The following is a 25178-nucleotide window of genomic DNA, read 5'->3' as shown; positions in this document are numbered from 1 at the left end:
TGAGAGACAGTTGGGGTTCAGGTTTCAGAGAGAAGCAAAGCCAGGGCTTGAGGTACCACCTTCAGTTCTGTTTCTATCTTATCCTGTCCTGCTCCAGTTTCCCTACGCTGCCCCCACCTCCATCTGTTCCCATAACACGCTCTCTGTAGGGACGGGGGCATTTCCTACTTGTGGTCAGAATTAGCGATACTCATATGCTCAGATGAGAACCAACCTACTTAGGGATAAAGATGACCCAAAAAGCCCATCCAATTGGCAATTTCCTTTTTTATTTATTTATGGCATGTGGGATCTTAGTTCCCCGACCATGGATGGAACCCTTGCCCTCTGCCATGGAAGTGCGGAGTCCTAACCGCTGGGCCACCAGGGAAGTCCCGGCAATTTCCTTTTTTTTTTTTTTTTTTTGCGGTACGCGGGCCTCTCACTATTGTGGCCTCTCCCGTTGCGGAGCACAGGCTCCGGACGCGCAGGCTCAGCGGCCACGGCTCACGGGCCCAGCCGGTCCGCGGCATGTGGGATCTTCCCGGACCGGGGCACGAACCCGTGTTCCCTGCATCGGCAGGCGGACTCCCAACCACTGCGCCACCAGGGAAGCCCCAATTTCCTTATTTTAAAATGCAAGTTTGACTTTTCCCCTCACCTGCTTCAAATCCTGCAATTGCTTTCAACTTCCAGACAGGATTGAAAACCCTTAAAGTCGACCCCATCTCCCGCTCACTATACTGAACTTGTCGATGCTCCTCAGATTCATCTTACTGTTGCTCTCCAACTCCAGGCCTTTGCACATGCTGTTCCCTCGGCTTGAACAACTCTTACCTACCGTACAGGTCTCAGCTTAAATGCCACTTCTCATCTCTTTACCACACTCAACAACCTTCTAACCACTTATGCCTGTCTCACCAGATGACCCGTAGGAGCGATGCCTGACTTTATTGTCCTATGCCCAAGGCACAACACAATATTTGACACAGAGTAGGCACTCAGTAAACCCTTATTAAAGATACCGCTTTCTCATGGGAGATGTTCATCATTAACCAAGTCACATATAGAGACAATAACAGGGAGAGGAAGGTTTGAATATGATAATTGGCCACAAAATCCCCCACAGGAAACTACCCTAACCAGCCATAAGCTGCTTCCCATAGACAGCTGCCTCAGTTACCCAGACAGGGAAGAACGCTTCCTCCAATATACCAGGGACCACAAAAGCACAGTCAGGGATACACATCTCAAGGCTCTAGGTCAGAAATGCTAATTTTTCAAGCAGAGTTGTTTCTCTTCACTAAGGACCCCATCTTAGCACTGGCCTCTTCTTATTTCAAACATTTCTGGAAGCTTATATTATTCTGCTAGAGCTGTCATAACAAAATATCACAGACTGGGCGGCTTAGACATCAAACATTTATTTTCTCATAGTTTTAGAAGCTAGAAAAATCCAAGATCAAGGTTCCAGCCAATTTGGTTTCTGGTGAGAGCTCTCTTCCTGGCCTGCAGACGGCTGCCTTCTCACTATGGCCTCACATGGCCTTTCGTTGCACATGTGAAGAGAGAGAAAGCAAGCTCTCTCCTATGTCTTCTTGTAAGGACACTAATTCTGTCAGATCAAGGCCCACTCCTATGACCTCATTTAACCTTAATTACTTCTTTAGAGACCCCATCTCCAGATACAGCCACACGGGCATGAGGGCTTCAACATTTGAATCTGGGGGGAGACACATGCATTCAGTCCATAACAAAGTGCAACATTCCCCTCCTCTAATTCAAAAAGAGCTGAGAGTCTTCTCATGCTTTCTGGCTTGGTGTACCAATCTGCCATGGATGACTGCCAGAGAGTTGCAGCCACATCTGTATTTCCTTAACTGGTAGCTAGGTTGCTTTAGTTAAGGAAGCCAGTCATCCAGGCAGGAGGAAGAAGAGCCAATGAAAATGAGAGAGAAATAACTGTCAGAAAGCTAGACTTACTAGTGACCCAATGGAGGGAATGAGGAAGAGAGTCAAAACCAGCTTAAGGTCCCATAGGATGTGGCCCCATCCATCAAGGCATTCTTTTTTTTTTTTTTGCAATACGCGGGCCTCTCACTGTTGTGGCCTCTCCCGTTGCGGAGCACAGGCTCCGGACGCGCAGGCTCAGCAGCCATGGCTCACGGGCCCAGCCACTCCGCGGCATGTGGGATCCTCCCGGACGGGGCACGAACCCGTGTCCCCTGCATCGGCAGGCGGACTCTCAACCACTGCGCCACCAGGGAAGCCCCCATCGAGGCATTCTTATTTCGTTATGCCTGCCCCAATTTTCCTTATCTGTAATACAATCTCATAGGGTTATTGTGAGGACCAATGAGAAAGTATGTAAAGTGCTAAAACAGGGCCTGGCCTGCAGTAAGTTCTCAGGAAATTTTAGCTACATATAGTTACATTTCCCAATTTCCTACTCTAACCAGCCTGCACATCTTCATCCCAGATTCCAAGTCCTCGCTCATGTTGGTACTTCTGTCTGGAATGGCCTTTCTAGTCTCCTCCACTTACACAGGCTACAACATCCTATTCAGGCCCTACTTTCTCCACAAGGCCTCCTATGTACAAATATGACATTTAGCACCCGTTCAACTCATCTTGATTAAGTAACAATGTTGCTTTGGCAGCTAACAATCTTATACCTTTAAGAAGCTATTTCTTAATTTTGGTGTGTTTTTCAGTGCCTAATACGGTGCTACACTGTAGATGTTCAGTAACTCCTGCTTGAAGAAAGGAAGGGGAGAAAAATCTGGATTCTGGGCAATAAAAAGGTCACCTGAACCTTAAAGCAGTGCTTCTCAACTCCGGTTTCCCAGTATGTGGAGAGGTCTTGCCAGGATGATCACAAAATTCTCTGCAATTCTCAAAACAAGATTACTTTTAATTATACTTTAGTTCTAAAGCAAACCTAAATCTGTCACACAGCACCTTCTGAAGAATGGAGTGTTATGAAATCAAACAATTATAGGGACAACACAATCCCCAAAGGTCTGGGAACCATTGATAATGCTGCCTCTGGTAGAGTGGTAAGGACAGAAGCAGACAGACAGCAGACAGCAGCAAAGGGAGTGAGAAACGGGTGCAGAGCATATAAAACTCAATGGTATCTATTCCACATTGGGCACATACATTGATATTGTCAACAATCCTGTCAGGGAAGGATCATTATCTCCAGATCTGCCTGACTTCCTAGCCATGCCCTTTCTTTCCCTAATCCTCCTTGCCAATTCTGTTAATGAGAAGGGGTGCTGCATTTGGAGATGTTGTGTGGCCAAGTAAATATGCCTTCCTGGCCATCTTCATAGAGATGGTACTCTTTGCTGCTTGAGGGAAGGGAATGGACTTTATTTTAGGAAGCTGGGAGGGCGTCAAGGGGACAAGAATAAGGAGGGATGGAAGTTGAGGGTGAGAGGTGAGCCTCAGGCCTGGGGAGTAATCTACAGGATGTAGTTTAAGGGAAACCAATTAGTTCTCCTTGTCCCCAGATATCTCCTGCCCAACATATTAAGGTGCTAGGAATCAGCACCATTATGGTCTCATGGTTTAAGGCCTTATTTTCAGCAGGCCTTTAAGATATATGCATTACATGATCTTTTGATCATGTAATAGGCCTGTGAAAACAGCCCTACCAATGTAGAAATACTAATTAGTTTATCAGATTAGTCATCACCTGGAGTGACATGACAGTAGGGCATCAGGATCTGATAGAATGAGACAAGAGCAGGTTTAGAAAGTAGGAAGGAAAGGTCCACAGCTTGGACTGTGTTTCTGAAATCCCTCTGAAAGGGGGAGGGTGGTGGTAATGGGCACCTGGTGTGGACTGAGGGAAATGGGAGGTGGAAAGATACTAAAGGTAAACTTGGCCTGCTTCCAAATGTCGGCTTTATCAAGCACTACCTGGAACCCTATATGCTTTCACCTCCAGACACTGAACTCAAAGTGTCACAGGGTGAGGGAGGTGAGTGGGCAACTTGGACGTACATGGAAATCTGGAATACTACAGGCTACAACCATACCTCCAGCTTCCAGGAGCCACAGAGCTAAACCAGGTGCAAGGGATACAAAAGTGCCACTTTCCAAATGAGAGGCAGGTGGGTTCCTCGCCAGCCCCTGATACCGGTGGCTAAGCCCTGGCAGCTTAACAAGTACCATCCACCATCTCTTGCATCCTGGGGGAAGGCTCCTCTGCACAAATCCAGTCCACCCTCTGCGCAGCATTTTTCCTTTGGCCGGGAAGGGAACCGATCCTGAAGGCCACTAGAGGGCAGTATATAGCAGGGACCCTGGGCAGGAAGAGCACAGCCGCTACAGGGAAAGGTGGGCTCCTGGTGGTACCGCCAACCCCTACCATTCCCCGCCCGGGCCCTGACACTCTCCTTCCAGTGCAGTCCAACTTCCTCGGAGCTTCCATTCCTAACTCAGGGGCACTTGCCTGTCTGGATTCCAGGTGTCTGCTGCGTTGGACCCAGAGGTTCCAGAAACACCCAGGCCAGGAAAGCAGAGCTAGAAATAATGGGAGAGGGGAGAGGGGAAAGGTGGAGGAAGCCAGTAGAAACAACAACCAGGACAGGTGATCAGGAAGGGGGCTCAGGTTTTAATTCCTATGTGCCCTTGCTTGGAGAGCCTATGCCCCCTCTACCCCCATACATCTGGGCTCAGCCCATCAGGAGGGATAGGTTCTAGCCCTCTGTCCAGGTTCTTTCTCTTGATCAAGAGTGTGTGGGGACTATTAGTTATGAATTAGCTAGGGATTCCCATGAGTCATCAGTTGGTCCAGTTACATCCCCCCAAAAAACATCAGCCCCATGTAGACCCCTTACACCAGAGTAGGATGGGGATTACGGTGATTCTTGAGGGAGGGACCAGGACTGCAGGCTAACAATTGGAGGCCAGAATTCTTTAAGTATCAGTACCCACAGTGGCCTGAGCCACCTCTGGAGCCCCTATGAACAGAAAAAGGACGTTTTTGGGTTTTCTTGTTCCTTGGGTAACCCTGGTCCCTCCAACAGTCGGTATGCAAACATGTGGGCAGAATGCTAGTCCTCTCTGGGTGGGAAAAAGAACTAGCAGCCTAGAAAAGGGCAGACTCTTCTGGTCTCTGTTGCTGGTCGATTGGGATGCCTCCTCTGAGAGGAGGAAGCAGGGTGGGACGATCTGCTGGGGAAGGAGAGGGGAATGGGAAGTAAAGTATGGTTCCCTTTCTCCGTACCCCCCTCCCCCAATCTGGAGGTAAATCACCATCTGAATAGAGATATTTCCCAATAAGCTCCTGGAAGCCTTCCCTTTATTAGCCCACTTGTAGGAAAATGTCAGATGTCAGATTGGCTCCCATGTCAGATAACTGTTAACGCTGTGCCCCAGCCCCTCATCTTGCCAGGCGGGGCAAGCAGATTATTATATTACAATTTATAAATAGAAAATAAAATAAAATAATCGGGTGGGGCTGAGGCACTGGGGAAGAAGAGGAGAAATAGTCCTCGTCGACGAGTACCCATCATCAACCCCATCTACTTAGGACCCAACCTCTCAGGTAGAGGTTGCCCCTAAACCATCGCGTCCATTTTCTCCCTATCCCTCCCTCCCTCCCAATCAGCATCGTCTGCTGCCCACATCTCCAGATCTCAGCCCGCACACTCCCGTTTAGGCGGATGCCACGAGGTTTCTATGCCTGGAGCGCTCAGTCCAGCAGCTCCTCCGCCAAGCGATAGAGGAACCGAGAGTACCAATGCATGCCAGTTGGCTGGACGGCCCCGCCCGGAAGCAGCGCCCCCAGCGCGTGCAGCAGGCGCAGCGGAGCAAAGGCGCGGTGCGCCCACTGGTGACTCTCCAGAACCGCGTAGCACGAGGCCAGGACATCGTTGACCAGCAGCGTCCCGTGCGCTGTGAGCGGTGCGAACACGCCAACGGCTTCCTCCCGCGCCACTCGGGCCACGCGCGCAGGCCGAAGGGCGTCCCCGCCTGGCGCCAGCACCGAGTCCCCCGCGCGCAGCCGGCGCGCGAACACCGGTGCAAAGTCGCCTGGCTCGGGCGCAGGCCCTCGAGCGGCGAACACCAGGTGCCAGGGAGTGAGCAACAGCTTGCGCGGGGGCCGCTCGGTCTCCACAGCCACGAATGAGGCCCGGCGCTGCAAGTCCCGGTCCAGGAAGAGCAGCACGGGTGTGGGCACCACCCGGCCTGCCGCGTCTGCCGCCAGCACCCAGTCACCGCGGTGCAGTTCCCGCAGCCCCTTCCGCTCGCCGCTCCGCAGGCGCACGGTGGCATTTCCCGGAAAGCAGCCGCCTGCCCTGACCGCCAGTGAGTTATCTGGAGGGGACAAGCAGAGAGAGGATTGCATGGAGACCAGTTCCAGAATGTTAGTACATATTGTCAAAGACGTGGGTCAAGCCCAGCGCAGACCTCACCAGTCCCGGAACAACATGCAAGTTCCCACGGATCTGGTCCTAACCTGGGCAGAAATGGAAGGGGGTTTACAACACTAACGCCCGCCTGGGGTCCCCTAGAGTCCCAACAGGGCTGCGTACCCTCAGTTTCCCGGAGGGACCTCACCACCCACCCCGTACTGTACCGGCTTTGACAGACACGTGGACGTGGTTGCGGGACTCGTAATAGACCCAGTCGAAGCCGGCTTCCACTGCCAGGCGCGCCAGCAACCCATACTTATTGCGGTCGCGGTCGGACGTGGTGATATCCAGGGCACGTCCTTCGTAGTGAAGTGAGTCCTGAGCGTGGTGGCCGTCCTCGTCCCAGCCCTCGGTCACCCGTAGGCGCACTCCGGGCCACATGTTCATCACCGCAATAGCCAGCGCGTTCACCCGCTCTTTACAACGCTGGCGGGGAATAAAGGAGTCAGTCTCCTCAGTACCACTACCACCAGCATGGGGGCTAAAGCGACCTGGGCGGGCGGGTTAATTCTTCTTTGTTTTCCCGACACCCCTCCAGTCCCTCCCAGATTTTGAGTGTCCTGAGGAAGTGAGAATCTGAATGGGTGTAGTCGCTAATCTATGCTCTCCAGAACATCGTTGGCGAACTGTGGGGTCACCCCTGATATTGAGAGGGAGCGCCCAAACCTAGTTCTTTCCCCCACTTTTAATTTCCGCCCCTCATCCCTAGTTGTTCTGGGACCTCAGTTCAACCTGGGAGAGGGCAAGAGTGGAGAGAGCGGGTGTAAGCTTTGTCAGGGAGGGGTTGAGCAGCCCGGCTCCGCGAGAGGAGCCCCTGTTTTGGCCTGGCCCCCGCCCCAAGCCCCGGCTGCCCTCCCTCCGCCTGATTCATCTTTTGTTTCGTTGCCTTCCCTGGCACCGGGCATCGCTTCCTTCCTTCCTTCCTCCTCCTCCTTTCAGCCCCTAGCATTAACCCTTTCGTGGAGCGAGTGCCCCCCCACAGAGGTGCCCAAGCGGAGCCGTACGGGATCTAGGCTGCTGGAAAAAGGGTTGGGGCGGCGGGGGCTGCGCGAAGTACAATGGCCATTCTCCCGGATGACTTAACCGAGCGAGAATCCCGGGCCGAGGCCGGGGACGCGCCGGGAGAAGCGGACTCAGCAGCTCCATCCACAAAGGCGCTTTTCAGCCGCCCCGGCTCAGAGAGAGGAAAGGGCAGAAAGCCGCGCCCCCCATCCCTGCTCCGGCCCGCCGGGTCCCCTCCCCCAGCGCGGCCAGCCCTCCCAGTTCCAGCTCGGGCTCCACCAGCCCTGAGAGCCCCCAATCTCTCCGTCTCTGCTCCGGAGGCAGCGCAGAAAGGCGTGGGAGTAACACCTGAGAATAACGCGAGCAGCCCTTGCGCGGATCTGGGGGGCCCCCTGCAGGGTGGGAGTGGAGAGGAGGAAAAGCAGCAGCGGCTGGAAGCCTGCGCCGGGGGAGTGAGACCGCGGTTATCTCGGCCGCTCCAGTCTGGGAGCCGGAGACCTTGGCGCGCACCACAGCACGGACCTCGCGGGAGGAGGCACAGAGAGGACAGCTTCCTTTTCTTCTCCCCGCTCTGACCTCTCCTCGGACTTGGTTTTCTCCTAACTGCCAGAGGGACGTTTCCCCCCTGCCCTTCTTCCCGAGTCTTCTACACCTCCGCAGGGTTGGAAAGGAGGGGAGGGGGAAGACAGGAAAAGTGGTAACTCCTTCCAACTTTTTGTCGTTTTGTCCCCTAAGGAGGCCCTGAGGCCTTGACCTGCGGGGGCAGCAGCCCAGTGCAGAGCCAACTCAATGGAGGCCTTTTGCAGCCAGGGTGTGGGAGATAAGCAGGACCGAGGGGGGTTCCCAGGCCTGTCAGAGCCTCTCCTGGGCCTATCCCTTGTTCTGCCCCCTCTGCTGCAGGTGGAAACCAGAGGAAAGGGCCAGGATATTCCATCCCTGGCCAGGAGGGAAGGAGTATCCCCTTCCCAATCTCTGGGGAGGAGGAATGCTTCAGGGCAAGAGCAAGAAGGAATTCTTTCTCCCCTGGACAGGTTTTCCTAACAAAGTAACCTGGAAAACTATGGCAGTTAATCAGAGGAAATCCGTACCCCTCCCTCTCCCCCCACCTCCCCACTCCATACACAATTAGGTGGTGTAATGGAAAGTGTATAGGACTTAGAATCAGGAGTCCTGAATTCTAGTCCCAGGCATGCCACTAATTAGTTTCAAGATTTTGATTAAATCACTTTTCCTCCTGGGGCCCAGCTCTCATGTAAAAATGGGAGGCGGGGGTGGGGGTGGGGTGGGGGGGTGGAAGAATGTGACCTCCAAGTTTCCTTCCAGCTCTGACATTTGAGATCACAGGGCAGAGGTGGGCCTTCACACCTCACCATAGGTTGGTTAGGTTCTGGTCTGCAGCAGATGCTTGATACATGGTAGTTGAATTCATTTTAACCCTTTAATTCCAAGGAAAGTCCCTGAGCTACACTGAGTTTGAGGGACACAGGAACCCTTTGATTCTCAGGTGGGCCCATCTGTTCTTCCCATCAAAGATCACTTTTCACTCTAGGACAGTCGTTTAGACTCTAGAATAGCTTTACCTTGGTTCTGAGATGCCTCCCCCATGCCAAAGACAATTCTTGCCCAGCCCCTCCTCAGGTAGATGGCCTGATGACCTGACCCTTGGTCACCCCTTTCCCAGCCCCTTCAGTCTCTTTAGCCCACAGAGCTTTAACACAATCAGGTCAGGAGCCAGGCTAAGGGTAGAGCTTTCTGTCTGCTGCCTAGCCAGCTCCTGGCCCCCAGCTCACCCCAGCCCTTCCTGCCTGGCTCGGTAGCTGACCCCCGGTCCACGCCTCAGCCATTTCCCGTCTCGCCTGCCGCCATCCTCCTTTCCCCGCCCTCCCTGTCTCTCCCAGCTTCACTCTCACTAGTCCCTTCTCCCCCTCCCCATGCAGCCTCTCCCTGGATCCCTCCTGATCACTCAGTACAGCCAGCAGAGAGGTGTGTGTGTGTGTGTGTGTGTGTGTGTGTGTGTGTGTGTGTTTTGGGGTGGGGGGCGGGTGAGGGGTGAGGAGTGTAGGTAGATCCTTGAGATCAAGGTCCCTATAGATGAAGTCCAGCTCACACCATCCCCCGTCCCCTCCGCCAGCTGCCAGAGGAGAGCAGAGAAATTGGCGGTGCCCTCGAGCAGGTGGGGAGAGGCCCTCCTTACCTCGGTCATCAAGCGGTCTGCACCACTGTTCTCCTCATCCTTGAAGATGATGTCGGGGTTGTAGTTAGGCACCAGGTCCCGGAAGCGCTCAGAGCCTCTTGTCACCCTCCCCTCGGCCGGCCCACTGGCGCCCAGGGTCCGCTCGGGCACGCTGGGCACAAATTGCTTGTAGAGCAGCGGCACGAGCTGCTTGCGCACGTAGCGGCGCCGGCCAACCGGCCCCCGGCCCGGCCCGCAGCTCTGGGCCGGCAGCGCCAGAAGTGCCAAGCAGCACAGGGGCACCAGACTGGCCGGCAGCGCCATGGATGCAGCGGACTCGGGCCAAAAGGGAACGTTCTTGTCCTCACCAGCTCGCTCGTCAGTTGGGCATCTCCCCCTGCACCAGAGAGCGCAGCAGGCAGAGCTGCCCCCAGAGTGCCCTAGAGCTCTTGTGGCTCAGCACACCTGGCTGCCGCTAGCTCTGCCTACATACCCCCGGGGGGTCTGGAACCTGCTACTGACCGGCCATCATAGCAGGGAAGGGGGGTCGTGGGTAAGTGCCAATCCTGCCGGGCTCTGCCGTCAGGCTCCGGCTCTGCCAGAACGCCGGGGCTCCGCCTTAAGTGGCCCCTGGCCCCGCCCCCCGCCCTTCTCCCAGGACCGTCCCGCCCCCTACCACCGGGGCGGGGGCTCTAGTCGGCCACCGCTGGTCCACTTCGTTTCCACCCTGGAAACCAGGCAGGCACCTGCCTAGGAAATTCTAACAGCTGTACAGTCCTTGGCTGCCTGGATAAGCATCCCTCTACCTCTAAGCCCATGTGTGGCACCAAACCACCCTGATACTCGAATTGGATCTTTGCTCTCCCCAAGCCTACATGGCAGACCATGTCCCCCCGCTATCATCTAGGAGCTATGGGATCCAATTTCTGCCCAAGGCCAGCCAAGCCCTTTGGGCACACAACCAGAGCCTCCCTTCTGTGGTCCTCCCCCACTTCCATCTCTCCTCCTTAGCAGTAACCAAGACTGGAAGGGCTGGATACCAGGGGACCATTTTCCCAGGTAGCTTTGCAGCCTTCTGCTGGGAGCTTCCCCAGAATCAGGAACAGAGCTTCATACCTATAGTCAGGTTGAGGACTTCAAACTTTTGTCCCCTCTTATCCTTGCCAAACACCCAACTTGTGGATTGGAAACTGCTGGAGGGCAGTGGGTACTTAAAGTCATAGTCTCTAACAGTCTGATGATCTCTTCCCTTTACCCTCCATCTAGTCACCTCTTTATCTTTCTCCTTCTCTGCCCCCGCTGGAGCCATTCGGGTCTCATCTCAGAGGCTCTGAGCCTGCAACACTTCACCCATTAATCTACTATCATTTAGAAATCTTTCTCTTGGGCTTCCCTGGTGGCGCAGTGGTTGGGAGTCCACCTGCCGATGCAGGGGACGCGGGTTCGTGCCCCGGTCCGGGAAGATCCCACATGCCGCGGAGCGGCTGGGCCCACGAGCCATGGTCACTGAGCCTGCGCTCCGCAACGGGAGAGGCCACAACAGTGAGAGGCCCGCGTACTGCAAAAAAAAAAAAAAATCTTTCTCTAAGAAGCCTTCCCTGATGTTCTGACACCGGACCTCTATGTTTCCTTGAGAACCAGTGATTAACTGCCATCCACTGTGGTATGGTATTAAAATGTCACCCTTACTACACACAGCAGTTCTTAAGCACAAACTTAAACACAATCTCAGCTGAGCACCTGGCCTATAGTAGGGTGCTCGGCAAGTATTTGTGGCACTACACTTTTTTTTTTTTTTTGGTATTCCATACTCACTCCTCACTCAGCTCTATGGCTAACATTCACAGTAACTGTGTACATTAGAAAAAAGCAGCCCTTCCTCAAGCCACCTGATTGCCATTTGCAAGAAAAGTCATAGTAACTATACATACAGTGACTGTGAGGTGAATGGTGCCTCTAGCAGTTGTGCAATGTACAAGCTACATAACCATGAGCGGAAACTTTGCCTCTACGCCCAACATAGCAGGGGGGCTTGTAGAGTATTCAAGACACTGATAGCCTCGGGAAAGATGGAGTTAGGTTCTTCTCTGAGAATCATAAACCCTTGTCAGGCAGCCACTTCTTTTACTCTACATCCAATAGGCAGGTCAAGGAGGAAGGGGCTTGTGTAGGGGGGAAGGGGATATTATATAGGGGGATGTTATCCCATTCCTACACTGATGCCCACCTACCCCCAATAACCAAGGCACAGAAATAAGGTCTGGGCATAGGGAAAAGTCAGGTGACCAGCCAGCTTTAAGGAAGGCTGAGGGAAGAGGAGCTTCCCACTGCCTAACTGTATGGTCTAACACCAGACCCAAGTCCCCAAAGGTCACTGAGGATGCGGATGGAGGGGAAGGGAAAGGATGGTGGGAAGGACCCCTCTGTTTCTCTCTGCAGACTCAGGACTGGTGGGAGCAAAGCTGTTCAAATAGACACAGAGACAGGCCCTTTAAAAAAACCAAAGCAGACCCTGGGATCAACTTTATTGCTGATGGTTGTGGCCTCTCCTCCCTATGACCCCGTCTCTCCAGTGGTCCATAGCTCCTCCAGGATAGCACAGGGCTTAGGCTCTGCTGGGCCAGAGGCAAGGGAGACAATCTGCCTTCCAAGTCTGCCCCCAGCTCAGTCCCTCCCCTGCGCCCATCCCACCCTATTGCACATCAAATCATGTAAACATGGCTATGGGCATGGCCCGGAACAGCAGTGAGGCAGATTGATGTGTAAACGAATTTGGGACGGGGAGCCAGACCCAGTCACCCAGCCCCACCTCACGCTGGGGCCCACAGTTAAATCTGGAAAAGCTGGGGGGCCCGGTCCCAAACTCTGGCTCAGATGATGCAACAGTGCAGACAGCTCAGCTCCCCTCTGCCACCCACCCTCTCAGATTCCAGGTCCTGAGGTCCACCCACCCCTGGGCACCCCTCCAGGCCTGGGCAGCAGATGGCAGTGTCCAGTTTTCTCCCTCCCACCCCCAGCTGGAGGTCACTGGTGCTGGGTCTTCCTAGATGCCCGGGGGAAACCGGAAACCGGCAATGGCAGTCTGTCCAGCCCTGTGGAAGAGGCAGGGTGGGCAGTCAAAAGCAGGATATAGGTTCAGTCCTCAGGGATAAGACAACCAAGCCACAGAATGGGTGGATGAGATACGCTGCAAAGCAGACAGCATGCCATCTCCCCTGCTTGGGATGACCACTGTTCCAGAGGGCTCCATCCCACAACCCCACCAGCCTCACCGCCACTCCCTCTCACCAAAGGCCCGGATCAGCTCTGCCCGCACAGCTGCGGTGAAGGTTTTCACCAAACAGAGAGTGGTGAGGCCCGCGAAGGCTGCATTGTAGAGGAACACGATGTAGAAATTGCCCAGCCAGTTGAAGCGTCCGAAGTCACCCAGAAGGTCCAAACGAGTGAGCCCTGAAGTACAAAGGCCAGGATGGGAGGTAGGCTCCCCAACCCTTCCCTGGCTCAGAGCCCAGCTTTCTGCTGCCTCCTGGTGGCCACATCTCAACACTGCAACTAATAGGTTGGCTTCTATTCATTCGTTATTCCTATCTCCCAAGCTCTGTCTCAGGGACAGTTCAGGGCTATTGAAGAAAGTGTCAGCAGCTAGGCTTGCTTTAACTTCCCTTCCAGAGTCTGGCATCTTCTCCTCCCATGGGGGGTGCCCTCTGGCTCCAGGAGTCCTGAGGAGCATCCTGGGCCTGCTACTTGTTCCTGGGCCAGGAGCCTACAAGCCAAATGTTCTTTTTAGTAGACAGAGCAGTGTGGAGGCTAAGAGCTCTGACTCTGGTCATGGCTGCTTTGGTTCATATCCGAACCCCGCCCTATCTAACTGTGTGATCTGGGGCAAATTCATTAAATATCTGTGCCTCCGTTTCTTCAACTATAGAGAAAATAATGGGACTGTGAGAATTAAATGAGACAACACACATAAAGCACTATATGCGCCAGGCACTATTCCAACACTTACCAAGCCCCTAACAATAATAATATAATCATCATAAATTAAAATTCTGGAGGGCTTCTCTGGTGGCGCAGTGGTTGAGAGTCCGCCTGCCGATGCAGGGGACATGGGTTCGTGCCCTGGTCCGGGAAGATCCCACATGCCGCAGAGCGGCTGCGCCCGTGAGCCACGGCTGCTGAGCCTGCACGTCCGGAGCCTGTTGCTCCACGGCGGGAGAGGCCACAAAAGTGAGAGGCCCGCGTACCGCAAAAAAAAAAAAAAAATTCTGGAGCCCCGGCCCCCCCCCCCCACTTAAAAAATATTCCTACCAGCATCCAACCTTAAAGGAACTAACTGGTGGACCCACAGGCCAAGTTTCCTAAATCGCCATGGCATAAGTACAAATGGTAGAGTAGAGAGAATATGAACTTAAGAATCAAATAGAACTGACGTAAATACTAAATCATGTACAGTATATAGATGACGATGGTGGGGAGGTGGGGAACCTATGCAACTCCCCTACTACCTTGGGTGAAGCAGTTACAGTTTTGAACATTTTTACCAGGTAATGCTAGATCATAGCTAAAGATGGGAGAAGAACTGAGCATGCTATTTCATGCCCAGCGTGTAGAAAAAGCACTGACACTGGACTGGGGTTCAGGAGACAGAGGTTCTAGCCTGGCTTGGCCTTGCTTCAAACAAGCTGTATAACTCTGGGTAAATCAGTTAGCTTTTCTGTTTCTCTTTTTTTTTTTTTTTTTTTTTGGCCACGCAGCGCGGCAAGCCAGGATCTTATTTCCCCAACCAGGGATGGAACCCGCGCACCCTGGAGTGTAAGTACGGAGTCTTAACCGCTGGACCACCGGTAAAGTCCCTGTTTTTCGTCTTTTAAATGAGAATGTTGGGACTTCCCTGGTGGTCCAGTGGTTAAGACTCCGTGCTTCCACTGCAGGGGGCAAGGGTTGATCCCTCATGCCGCAGAAAAAGAAAGAACTGTTTATCAGATGATCCACCACAAAAGAAGATTTGGGGGAAAGTGGTGCTTCTCCACCAAAAAAAAAAATGGAAGTAAGTAGGGGAGGCTGTGGGATGGATGTAGCAAATGGAAAAAGTATGAGCTTTGAAGCAACACTACTCTGAAGCTCAGCATAGCATTTTATAGAGCCTCTGTTTCTCCATCTGTAAAATGGAGATAATCCCTCCTCATAGGTTTGTTGTGGGAATTAGAGAGAGCATGAATATAATGTGTCTGCTTAGTACCAGTAGGTACTCAAAAAAAGCCAATTCTCTTACCTCCTTTTGCTACTTACCCAGGGTTCGAGAGAAGACAGGAAGTGCTGAGCTTAGGACCAGGAGACAGACACAGTTCCCAATTATCTGGGTGGGATTAAGGAAAGGGCAGGTCAGGGTAGCAGAGCTGCCAGCACCTAGTGCCCAGGCACGCCCCCCAGGCCAGCTACCTGCGTCATGGCTGTGTCATGCCACCTGGGCCGCAGTCCCCAGAAGAGTGGAGAGCTGTAGAATCCCACGACCGAGGAAACCATCAGGTAACTGTCACTGGGTTAGGGAAGAACTGGTCTGCTCCCAGGGATTAATGCCTCATCTCAAAGGGAACAGACCTCTCTCCCCCAGCGCTCCTTTCAAATCAAGTCTTTTCCTTCTTTCTGAACCCCGGGTTGGCCAAGTCTTGCCCCCTTCCCTATCACTCCCACTGTAGCTCTGCCCAGCAACCCAGAGGAGACAGGTTTGGTGAAGAGAGGCAACGGTGGGTTTCCAGAAAGATACAAGATGAGTACGACCTGAACGACGGCACCAAAGGAGCCCAGCTTGGAGAAGGAGACCTGGCCCAGGGAGGCACCCTGAGAGATGGAGCAGTGTCACTGTGCAGCACGCCCCACCATCATCAATGCCACCCGCACCCAGCCTACCCTCTGGCCTCAGCTTCTGCCCCCTCACCCAGCCTTTCTTAGGCCCTCCCCAAAAGATACGGTGGCAGGGCAGCCCAGTACCTGCATGCCCCGGGGCATGGCAGCCTCATCGATGAGCAGCTCCAGGATGTGGATGGCCACAATGAGCACAGACAGACCCTGTGTGAGGCAAGGTCATGGACTCCCATCCCTGTCCCAGCCCACAGTTGTATCCAGAGTTGAATGTTAAGAGCAGACACTCTGGTCCAACATTTTCAGTTTCCAGTTAGCTGTGTGGGACCTCCTGAAGGCTGATGCTAGCAAGAGAGCACCTTTGAGGGTATTATAAGATGTACCCTCTCCAGATGGGAAGGATTGCAAAAAGGCCAAATAGAAAAATATACCTCTTCCTCCAGACAAATAAGACTTATTCCCAAGTCCAGGATGTAGCAAATGGGGGGATGGACTGGATTTCGACCCTTATTTTCACCCCAGAGCAAACCTGCATAACTGCTTAGGCCCTGCGCGGCCTTGGGCAAACTCTTTAACTTCTCAGTTTCGTCATCTACAAAATGGGGACTGATGTGCTCAGCACAAGGCGGGACACAAAGTAGATACTCGCTGAGAGGCAACTACTATTATTGATGATAACCAGGTCCTTGCATCTCCTCCCTGCTCCCTGAGAAGGTCTAAGGTACTCATGGGCCTACTACCTCCCACCCCCACCAAGGCTGGTATCCGTACCGTCAGTACCAGCAAGCACAGCATGGCCAGTGGGTAGCCCAGGTTCCGCTGCCAGGCTGAAGCCTTCCGCCGCTTCTCTGTGCAGGGATGGGAAGCAGTTAGCAAGGGCCTAGAATGAGGCTCTCTTCTCCTTGGGGAAAGCAGGCATCCCAGTGCCTACCAACCCACATACCCAGCAGGACCCTCTGTGTCTGCAGAGCCAGGACCCGTCTGTGCAGCAGTTCCATGTCCAAGGGCAGCCAGCAGGAAGTGGGATCTGAGGGCAGAGAAGATGGTGCTGTCCCCGAGTCCTGCACAGGCCCTGCCCAAGCCACGCTCACCATCCCAACTGGGAAGAGCTGCGTCTCACTGCAAATCCTGCGGGTCAAAGCTGCCTCCTCAAAGGCTGAGCAGTGCAGCTGCTCCTCCAGGTCCTCCAGCAGCTGTGGGCGGGGGAAAGGGAGGGATGGGCTGTCAGAGGCTCCCTGATCCCAAAGGCCCCAGGAGAAGCCTGCTCATCTCAGGCCTCCTTTGTCCTATTCCTTCCCCCTCCCTCATTCACCGCCCTGCGGCCAGGCACTTTATGCAGTCCCTCCCAGCTGCCATGTCTTCTGCTTTGTATGCCTGGTGACCAGCTCCAGGTGATGAGGGTCAAGGATACAGGAGCCAGCAAAGGCTGTGGCCCTCTGCAAGGTGTGCACTGCACAACTGTAGGGTTGCTTCATTGTTTGGCTCCACCTTTGCAGGAAGCCCGCCCTGCAGGATCAAAGGACAAGGGGCACTACATACCCGGGGCTTGACCAGCAGCTTCCCAGTGACCGAGAACATGCGGGCGAGACCTAGCGGAGTACACACTGTGGGGACAGGAGCCAGTCACCTACCAGACCCTTCTCTCTACCGCTTCCCCTACCCACCCTTCCATTCCGTCCTCCACCCTGGTTGCGCTGGCCTGAGGACCTTACCCATTCCCTCTCAGGTCCTGAACACTCACCCAGGAGCAGCAGGACCCCGAGGAAGGAGATGCAGGAGTAGAGGTAGGGGAGGTAGTACTCCCAGAAGTCTAAGGGTAAAAAAAAGTACGTCAGCCCATCTCTCTCCTCCTGCTTACTGGGGGATGACAGGCCTCAGAGTCTAGGCAAAGGCACAAGACAAAAGCCTATAGGGGTTAGGAAAGTAATGTAAATGAGGAAAGCTGGCCAGAAGAAGGAGCGACAGAGACTATAGCAAACTGGAGATCCTATCGAAAGGGCACTACCACTATTTGGCCCAAGTCACTGGGGCCTAGTGTGGCCAGATCCTCAACCTTGTCAAGCAAAGCCAGAAACCTGGATATTAATGTGAAATCTCCCCGTTTCAACGGACTCACATTTTTTTAAATCATTGTATGGGCCCAATGGAACACTTCTACAGGTTGGATTTGGCCTGAAATCCATCTGTCTGAAACTTCAGTCTAAGGGGGAAGGTTCCCAACTGCTCCACTTTAGAGGGATACAGTTGGTCCGGGCAAGGGAACATCGGCCAGCTGAAGAGTCAGCCGGCCTGGAGGGTGGGGAGGAAGCTGGCCTTCTCACCATACAGGGACTCCGTGCTGGCCTTACTGTTGTCCACAATGGCTGACGCCACCCACACCATTCCCAGCACCAGCAGAGTGAGGAACATCAGCATCACCACCGTCTCGTAGACCCGGGCCAGGACACCCTACAGGAGGAGGCAGTAGGTGGGGTGCGGGCAGTGTGGGGAAGGAAGGAGACGGCAGAGATGGCAGCTTGGCTGGGGACCCGAGAGGACCGGATTCAGGAGGCAGCGGAGGGTGTTTCCCGCTTACTCTGCTAAGTTACTCTGTCCTCCTGCCCCACAGTCCGGGATCATTCCCTCTACTGGATATCCTTCATTTGCAATCCCCCTCCCCAGATCCCTTCTCCATCCCTGTCTTGCCCTGGGAGGCTGACCCCGAGGTCTGTGTCACATAAGCTCTTTGCCCTCTGGTTTCCTGTTCACCTTGCCCAATGGGAAGGGCTGGCAGGAGAGTGGAAGGTAGGAAGAGAAAGAGTCCAGGGTAATTTTTTGTGTTTCCTCCCACCTTGGGCACCTTGGACACTAGCTCCTCTCCTGGGTGGCCACACCTCCCCAGTTTCCACTATCAGTGGCTTCCAGAAATTATTTCTTCCTTTGGCTCCCACAGGCTTAGGGGTGGTCATGACCTCCTGTTGTCACTAGCGCCTCAAGCTCCTTAGTGCTGATTAAACCTCTGCAAATAGTTTCTTCATTAAAATCTCTTCAGTTGAACCATCTCAGTGGAATCCTGTCTCCTGTCTGCACAGATTGATTGATACATTCCCCCACTCACCTTTCTGGAGCCAGCGAAGCCCTCAGACTCAGTGAAGAAATATGCAAAGGGCATGAGGAAGATGAGGGACAAGTTGGAGAAGAGGAAAACGAGGTTCCAGAGGCCTAGAGCAAAAAAGGAGAAGCAGAGATGGTCATTAAGGGGGGACCCCCAACCCACTGGGGACTGACCATGTGGCAGGGAAGGCGGGAGGGATGGGGTGCTCTATGACTGATTAGCCCAGGCTGTCTGTGTCTGCCCTACCCTATCTGCTCTCCATCCCCACCCTCAGCTGCAACCAGGATCGATGTACCATGGATGAGGGAGCCGTTGAGCCACTGGATGTAGTAGTTCCGAGGCAGTGAGAGCAGCACCTCGTTGCTGATGATGGAGAAGGGCAGGAGCAGGACAGCACCCAGGGCGACTGCCAGGGTGAAGGTGCACAGCTCGAGCCTGGGCAGAGAAGGGGAAGTGCCTCTGATTAGCTCAGACACTCACTTCCCTGGGCCCAAGAAGCCCCATTCGTCCCCACAGGCACTTGTGACTTCTAGAACCAGCTGTAGCAGTGACAGACCTAGGGGAAGAGCTGTCTAGCTGGGGCTCTACCCATTGCCTCCCCACCGTAGCCCTTACCTCCAGGAAAGCCTTGGCATGTGGGATGGGAACAGCTCAGGCATTTATGGGAAACTGGTTGCCTGCCATATCACTTGCCCAGACTGTCCCCAGGAATGAGGTCCTCCCGCACTTGCCTATAGGGTGTGCCGGGCATGATGCCAAGCTAAAGTGCCTGACTTCTCTGCTCAGCTCAGGGAAGTGGATTTCTGAGCTTGCCTTCTTCAGCCTGGACAGAGCAGGGTCACTCCATATGGCTATGCCCTATGGGAAGGTACTAAGGCAAAGCGGGGACAAGGGGAGTTGAAACCCAGCTTCATAGCCAAGGCCTGTGCCCTGGGCTGCATCAGCTGAAAAGAAGGGACAATTATCTAGTTGGTCCATGGGAGGTGAGAGAGGGGGGTTGCCTTTTAATCTGTTGCCTGTTGAATCAGAGGGGTCATCTCTATATTTTTCTCTTTAGGTGCTAGTGAATAATAACTGCCTAGAGTAAGGGCCATCCTCTCAGAAATAAGCATGCCCCGCCTTTGGGGGTTCCACCTTCCCCATCCCCTGCCGTTTCCATCAGTCTGTATCCCCACCCCACACCCTCTCCAGTGGCTGCTGGGAGGTGACGCCAAGCTGGAGCCACTTCTGGTGACTTAGGCCCGCAGAAGAGGCTTCAGAGTTCCTGGCCAAGAGGCTGCTTGAAGCTCCCGGCCCAACCTGGGAGACAGGAACAGCAGCTTTTCCAAGCATCCCTAGGATAGCGTAAAGCCAGAAGAAGCCAGAAATGGGGCAGAAGCAGAAACTCTCTCTTCTGACACCTTACTCTCCCCCAGCTCCAGGGGCCTCAGATCCCAGCTTCTAAAGGCTACTAGTGCCAGGTACTGAGGCAATGACACTTACGCAATCTTGTTGACTGTAGCATCTTCATCATCCGCTACAAAAGATAGAGGCATGGGGAAGAGGCAGGCCATCAGTGTGCAGCTCTGGGAGCCATCTGTGTTGCAGTGTGCTCTCCTGCTCCCTCCTGTCTCCTGAAAGAAGGGCCTGGGCCCACTGAGGCAGAGCTGGGCAGGAGGCCCTGGGAGAGCTCACACTATGAACCCCACAACCTATTCTCTGGCCAGGGTGGCAGCTAAAAAATCAGTGGTCCCAGGGGCTTCCCTGGTGGCGCAGTGGTTGAGAGTCTGCCTGCCGATGCAGGGGACACAGGTTCATGCCCTGGTCCGGGAAGATCCCACATGCCGTGGAGCAGCTGGGCCCGTGAGCCATGGCCACTGAGCCTGCACATCTGGAGCCTGTGCTCCGCAACGGGAGAGGCCACAACAGTGAGAGGCCCGCGTACCGCAAAAAAAAAAAAAAAAAAAATCAGTGGTCCCAGGTGGAGAGAGTATGGACCAGAAATTCCCCCACTTCCCTCCTTCCCCAGCTCTCCTCCATCATAGGTTCCTCTTTGTAAGCTGCAAATACAATGAATGACTGGTCTGTGAGGTTGGTTACATCAGTGGCTAGGTATAGCAAAGGGAAATGGCGGGGGCGCAGGGCGGGGAGGGAGAATCATGGAGAAAGTCCCCAGGGAAATCACACTGAGGACTAGCTGCCTTCTTGTCTGAGGGTGCATAAAGCCGTCTGGAGGGGAGGAAAGCTTCAGGCCAGGACAGGAAGATCTGGACAGGCTGGAGCTAGGAACTGTGGTAAGTGTGTCCCTCCCCTTAACCACACAATGCCTACAGAAAGCTTTAATCTGAACTCTCTACCAAGAGAAAGGTCACCATCACCGGGTCCTGGGGTCCCAGTGGTCAGGGAGGTCTCTGAGCACTAGGAGCACTAGGAGAGGAGATGACAGAGCTTGTGCCCATGATAACATTCACCCTGCAGCTGCCTGCTTTAGGTTCACAGAGAGCTTTCACATTAGCCATCATATCTGCTCTACACAATGACAGTGGACTGGGTAGAGACTGTTAGGCTCATTTTGTAGAGGATGCAACTGAGGGTCACAAGAGTTGCATTACTTGCCCTGTGGCTCTGTTAGTTGAGGGACTTCCATCTAGACTTTCCACTCTACCACCTTGTCTCTGCCTGTGGAGGGAGGGAGGCAGAAGAGGCAGAGGCTCCAGAACGGCCACCCCTCCTTTCCCAGCAGGCACCATAGGCTGCTTCCCCTGAGGCTGGTGCCATGGCAACGGGAACACTGGCAGAGGGCAGGCAGAAGGAAGGGAAGTCACAGGTACCTGTGGTGAACTCAGCAGGCTTCTTGAAGCGGGTCAGGGCGATGTGGCAGAGGATGTAGAGTGTCGCAAACAGAAGTGTTGAGATCTGTGGCAGAGAGTGAGCGAGATGAGAAGCTCTAAGCCCCACACATTTCACAGCCCCAATGGCCTCTCTTAATTCCACAGGGACACTTTCCCAAAACTAGGCTCCATACTTCCAGGGGTTCCATCTTTCTCCCCAGTACTTCCTTCTAGTCAAGGCCTCAGGGGCCTACAAGAAGCATCAGACAGGGGCTGTCCCATGCACTTGGGAAAACAGTACCATGCCCAGCTCTACAAGGGTTTTTTCCCAGGAAAAAAATAGTTCCAACTGAACCCTGGTTGGTAAATTGTCAGAGAAGACACCTAGAGATGCACATATCCGCACACCTGAAACAGGCCACAGAACCAGAGGGAATTTACTCCTAGCACATTATTGGAAAAGGAAGCAGGTTTGAGGGGAAGAAGGGGATGTCTGCATTGTCCTGGTGCTGCACCCCCCTCTTCCTCCACTCCCACCTTGATCCAAGCTCTAGGAGAAAATAAGTAGGAATCATGTTCCTAGACCAACTCAGAGCTTCCACTCTGTTTATTCAGGGGCCCTGAAAGATCAGGTCTGCTCTGGGCCAAACTAGAGCCTCTTTGATGCCCTGTCCTTAATAGTAGGCTTTAATTGGGGCCCCACATCTATAAAGTTTCTAGAGCTGGCATCAGTCCCTTTAAAAGCTATCAATCCCTGGTCCCTACCTAAGGTGATTTGCAACTGCAGGGTAGGCCTAAAAGGGTCTGTCCCATGCCCCTGGGGGACTACTCCTCCAATGGACAGTTATGGCAGGACTTGGCCAGGTTATTCTACACATGCATGCATCCCTACTCTACCGCAAGTAAGCTGCTATTGCCCAGGGAAGGAGCCACTAGACAGCTTGGCTCCACAACCAGGGCCAGAGAATCTTGAGATGTTATTGCGTTTGAAGTAGGCAGGATCAGGGACTTCCCTGGTGGCGCAGTGGTTAAGAATCCGCCTGCCAATGCAGGAGACACGAGTTTGAGCCCTGCTCCAGGAAGATCCCACGTGCCACGGAGCACCTAAGCCCGTGCACCACAACTACTGAGCCTGCGCTCTAGAGTCTGAAAGCCACAACTACTGAGCCCACCTGCCACAGCTACTGAAGCCCGCACATCTAGAGCCCATGCTCCGAAACAAGAGAAGCTGCTGCAATGAGAAGCCCATGCACCGCAACAAAGAGTAGCCCCCACTCGCCGCAACTAGAGAAAGCCCGCACGCAGCAACGAAGACCCAACGGAGCCAAAAATAAATAAATTTAAAAAAAGAAGGCAGAATCAGTCTCATAGGCGCTCCAGTCCCCAAGAGGAGCTGACCCTACAGGGAATCTGCATACAGCTCTCTATGCAAAGAGAGAAGTCATAGACCCCAGGAGAACCAAGGGTCCAGGACAAAACTGTAGCTTTTAATATCAGGGAAGTAGGGTAGAATGAGCCACTCAGATTGTAACTGCAAGATTTTTACTGCCTAGGGCTCTGCCCTGGGCTTGCTTAATAAGCAGGAAGGTGGGAGGGCTCAAAAGGTCAGACTGGAGTTCCCCGCAGTTCCCTGCAGTTCCAGCAGAGGCTAGGTCATTTTCTAGAGCAGGGGATTGGAGCCAGGTGGGGGAGGTACTAGAAGCCTTCAGGCTGCCCTTGGCCAGCACTGATGTCCTCAGCTAATGGGACTAAAGGATGGGGGAGACATCCAGGAGGCTGCTTCTCTGTCCAAGGTCTCATCCCTCCCTGTTCTCTAGGAATGTGGGTCTCTGGCTCTACACTGTCTCAAGGCCTGGGTGTGCCTCCACGATATGCCCAACCCTGTCATGTGGAACTATCCACTAAGAAACACACAAGGAAAGCTTCCTGAAAGCAGATCTGGAGCTCTACACATGGACAGATCTACTCCCTACTTCTCAGTCCTCACAGATAAGGGCAGACCTAGTTATGCCATGGCTCACTTTAGCCCTCCTCCAATCTGAGGCTGCCCAGGGCAGACTAGGGCCAAGTCTGAGAAAAATGAAGGATGACCCCATCAGTGGGTTCTCCACTCACTAACTTCTATTCTTCTAAACCCTTCCCTTTCCCTTTAGTATTTGTGGGTGAGGGCTACCCAGGGGAGCTCCAAGGGAGGAGACAGAGAAGAAAGGAGAGAGATGAGAGTTCAGAGCCGGCCTGAGAAAGATGCGATCCCCTAAACTCCACTGGGTGTCCCTGGCCCAGAAGTGAGGAGTCCCTTGCTGTGTGGCAGTTTCAGCTGTTACTCTAGGTGGCAGTGAGGCAGTAAGGAAAGCAGCCAGGTGCCCTCTGTAGCACCGGGGGAAACCACTCACAGGAAATCCCTGAATGGCTGGGAAGCTAGGAAACTCGGCTTGCAGGATTTCTAACAAACACCAATAAGGGGGAGGAAAAGAAGGGGAAACTTTAGTTGTTCCCCATCTCTAGACAGTAGAATCCACCTCAGCAAGAGTACTTTCTTCTAAAGAGGGAAACCCACCAAAGTCCACTGTTCGTCTCCCCTTCGTCAAACATTATTTGGGTTTGAGGGGTAAGTGCAAATAAGCCTCCCCCCAGCCAAACCCATCCCTCTCCAACCATCTGACTAAAACCGGCAGGCTCACCAGGCTCCCAGACACACGAAGACCTGCACTCCGAACATGGGCGGGGTTGGGGGACAGGAGGGGGGAGGGGCGTGTCGAGTGGGAGGAACGGAAACCGATCGGCTTTGTTTATCGCGCAGCTACCCAGCTGACCCGATCTAGGGATTCGCCAGCCCGAGCACTGGTCGGACCAGGGCCCTTCGTCGTTAGCCCCTGGACCAAGCATTGTCTGCCGGCACTCTGAGCCCAGGTGGTCTCACTCCGACCCGGACTCTCCCTCTCCCGCGACTCCCGTTCCCCACTTGGTCCTACCCTTCCTGCCCGGGTCCCGCACTCACAATGCACTCGCGGACCTTCTCGTGGAATAGCTGCTCTCGCACGGATAGCACTTCGTAGTCAGCTGCTTCCATACTCTGCTCAGCATGACTGGGGCGGGGGTGTCTCCGGGCCCGGGGAGGACCAGCGGGGATGAAACCGCCGCCGCCAAGCACCCGGACCCAGCGAAGGAGCCGTTTCTTGCAGCCTGTGACGAAGACTCGGGGTAATCTGGGGCTCAGGTTCTGTCGTCTGGACGCCCTTCCCTTAAAGGGGCAGGCACCCGCGGGCCTCGTTTTAAAGGGCCCCAGCCCCCCGCTGCTCCCTCCCCTTTAAGGTCAGTCTTCCGTAGAGTTTCAACGCAGACACCAGCCGATAGGCACGCTAAGAGGAAGCGCAAGTCCCGGTTCTATTTTACAAGAGGCAGAGGGAACACAAAACGGATGGGCGGGATCATTCCAGGGAGCGGAACTCATTGGTTCCTACTGAGCTGCCGCTCTTCGCTAGAGGAACGCTGATAGGCTCGCCCCGTGGAAGGCGGGATCTTTGGGGCTTACCGGTGCTCGTTCTAAAACCAAGCAACTGTCTTTTTCACCTCCCGTAGTTGATGAGCAACGAGTGTGACCTTGCTTAAATAAGCCATTTGGATCAGGCCATCCAGGTGGAATGTGAGAGCACCATAGGGTTCTGAAAGGTACGGCTGCTCAGTAACAAAAGGCCCGTAGTAGCATTTTCTTTTTTTTTTAATTTATTTTTTTATACAGCAGGTTCTTATTAGTTATCTATTTTATACATATTAGTGTATATATGTCAATCCCAATCTCCCAATTCATACCACCAGCACCACCACCA

The 25178-nt window shown here is 53.8% G+C and overlaps 2 protein-coding genes across 5 annotated transcripts; both read right to left on the bottom strand.

Annotated features, from left to right (window-relative positions):
* Nucleotides 1-5601: 5601 nt before the first annotated feature.
* DHH (desert hedgehog signaling molecule) lies at nt 5602-11952 on the bottom strand. Its single transcript, XM_033866802.2, has 3 exons — nt 9610-11952; nt 6578-6839; nt 5602-6315 (listed from the first exon to the last, which is right to left on the bottom strand). Exons 1-3 carry the CDS (start codon nt 9910-9912, stop codon nt 5690-5692), a joined length of 1191 nt encoding a protein of 396 aa, XP_033722693.1. The 5' UTR covers nt 9913-11952; the 3' UTR covers nt 5602-5689.
* Nucleotides 11953-12078: 126 nt separating this feature from the next.
* Nucleotides 12079-24707, bottom strand: LMBR1L (limb development membrane protein 1 like). Of its 4 annotated transcripts, XM_033866799.2 has the most exons (17): nt 24350-24707; nt 21352-21436; nt 20024-20057; nt 18837-18976; nt 18545-18648; nt 17769-17895; nt 17189-17257; nt 16987-17051; nt 16568-16640; nt 16391-16474; nt 16219-16295; nt 15577-15654; nt 15353-15426; nt 15028-15118; nt 14878-14944; nt 12877-13038; nt 12079-12680 (listed from the first exon to the last, which is right to left on the bottom strand). In XM_033866799.2, exons 1-17 carry the CDS (start codon nt 24419-24421, stop codon nt 12613-12615), a joined length of 1470 nt encoding a protein of 489 aa, XP_033722690.1. In that variant the 5' UTR covers nt 24422-24707; the 3' UTR covers nt 12079-12612. The 4 variants fall into 4 exon arrangements, with proteins under 4 accessions (XP_033722690.1, XP_033722691.1, XP_033722692.2 ...); XM_033866800.2 differs by lacking the exon at nt 24350-24707 and having other exon boundaries at nt 20024-20154; nt 21352-21427; XM_033866801.2 differs by lacking the exons at nt 20024-20057; nt 21352-21436; nt 24350-24707 and adding an exon at nt 19273-19290.
* Between the last annotated feature and the right edge of the window lie 471 nt (nt 24708-25178).

This window comes from Tursiops truncatus, chromosome 11, assembly GCF_011762595.2.
Source record: "Tursiops truncatus isolate mTurTru1 chromosome 11, mTurTru1.mat.Y, whole genome shotgun sequence".
In the NCBI taxonomy this organism is placed as follows: Eukaryota; Metazoa; Chordata; class Mammalia; order Artiodactyla; family Delphinidae; genus Tursiops; species Tursiops truncatus.
This window is presented reverse-complemented; position numbering and strand designations above follow the sequence as displayed.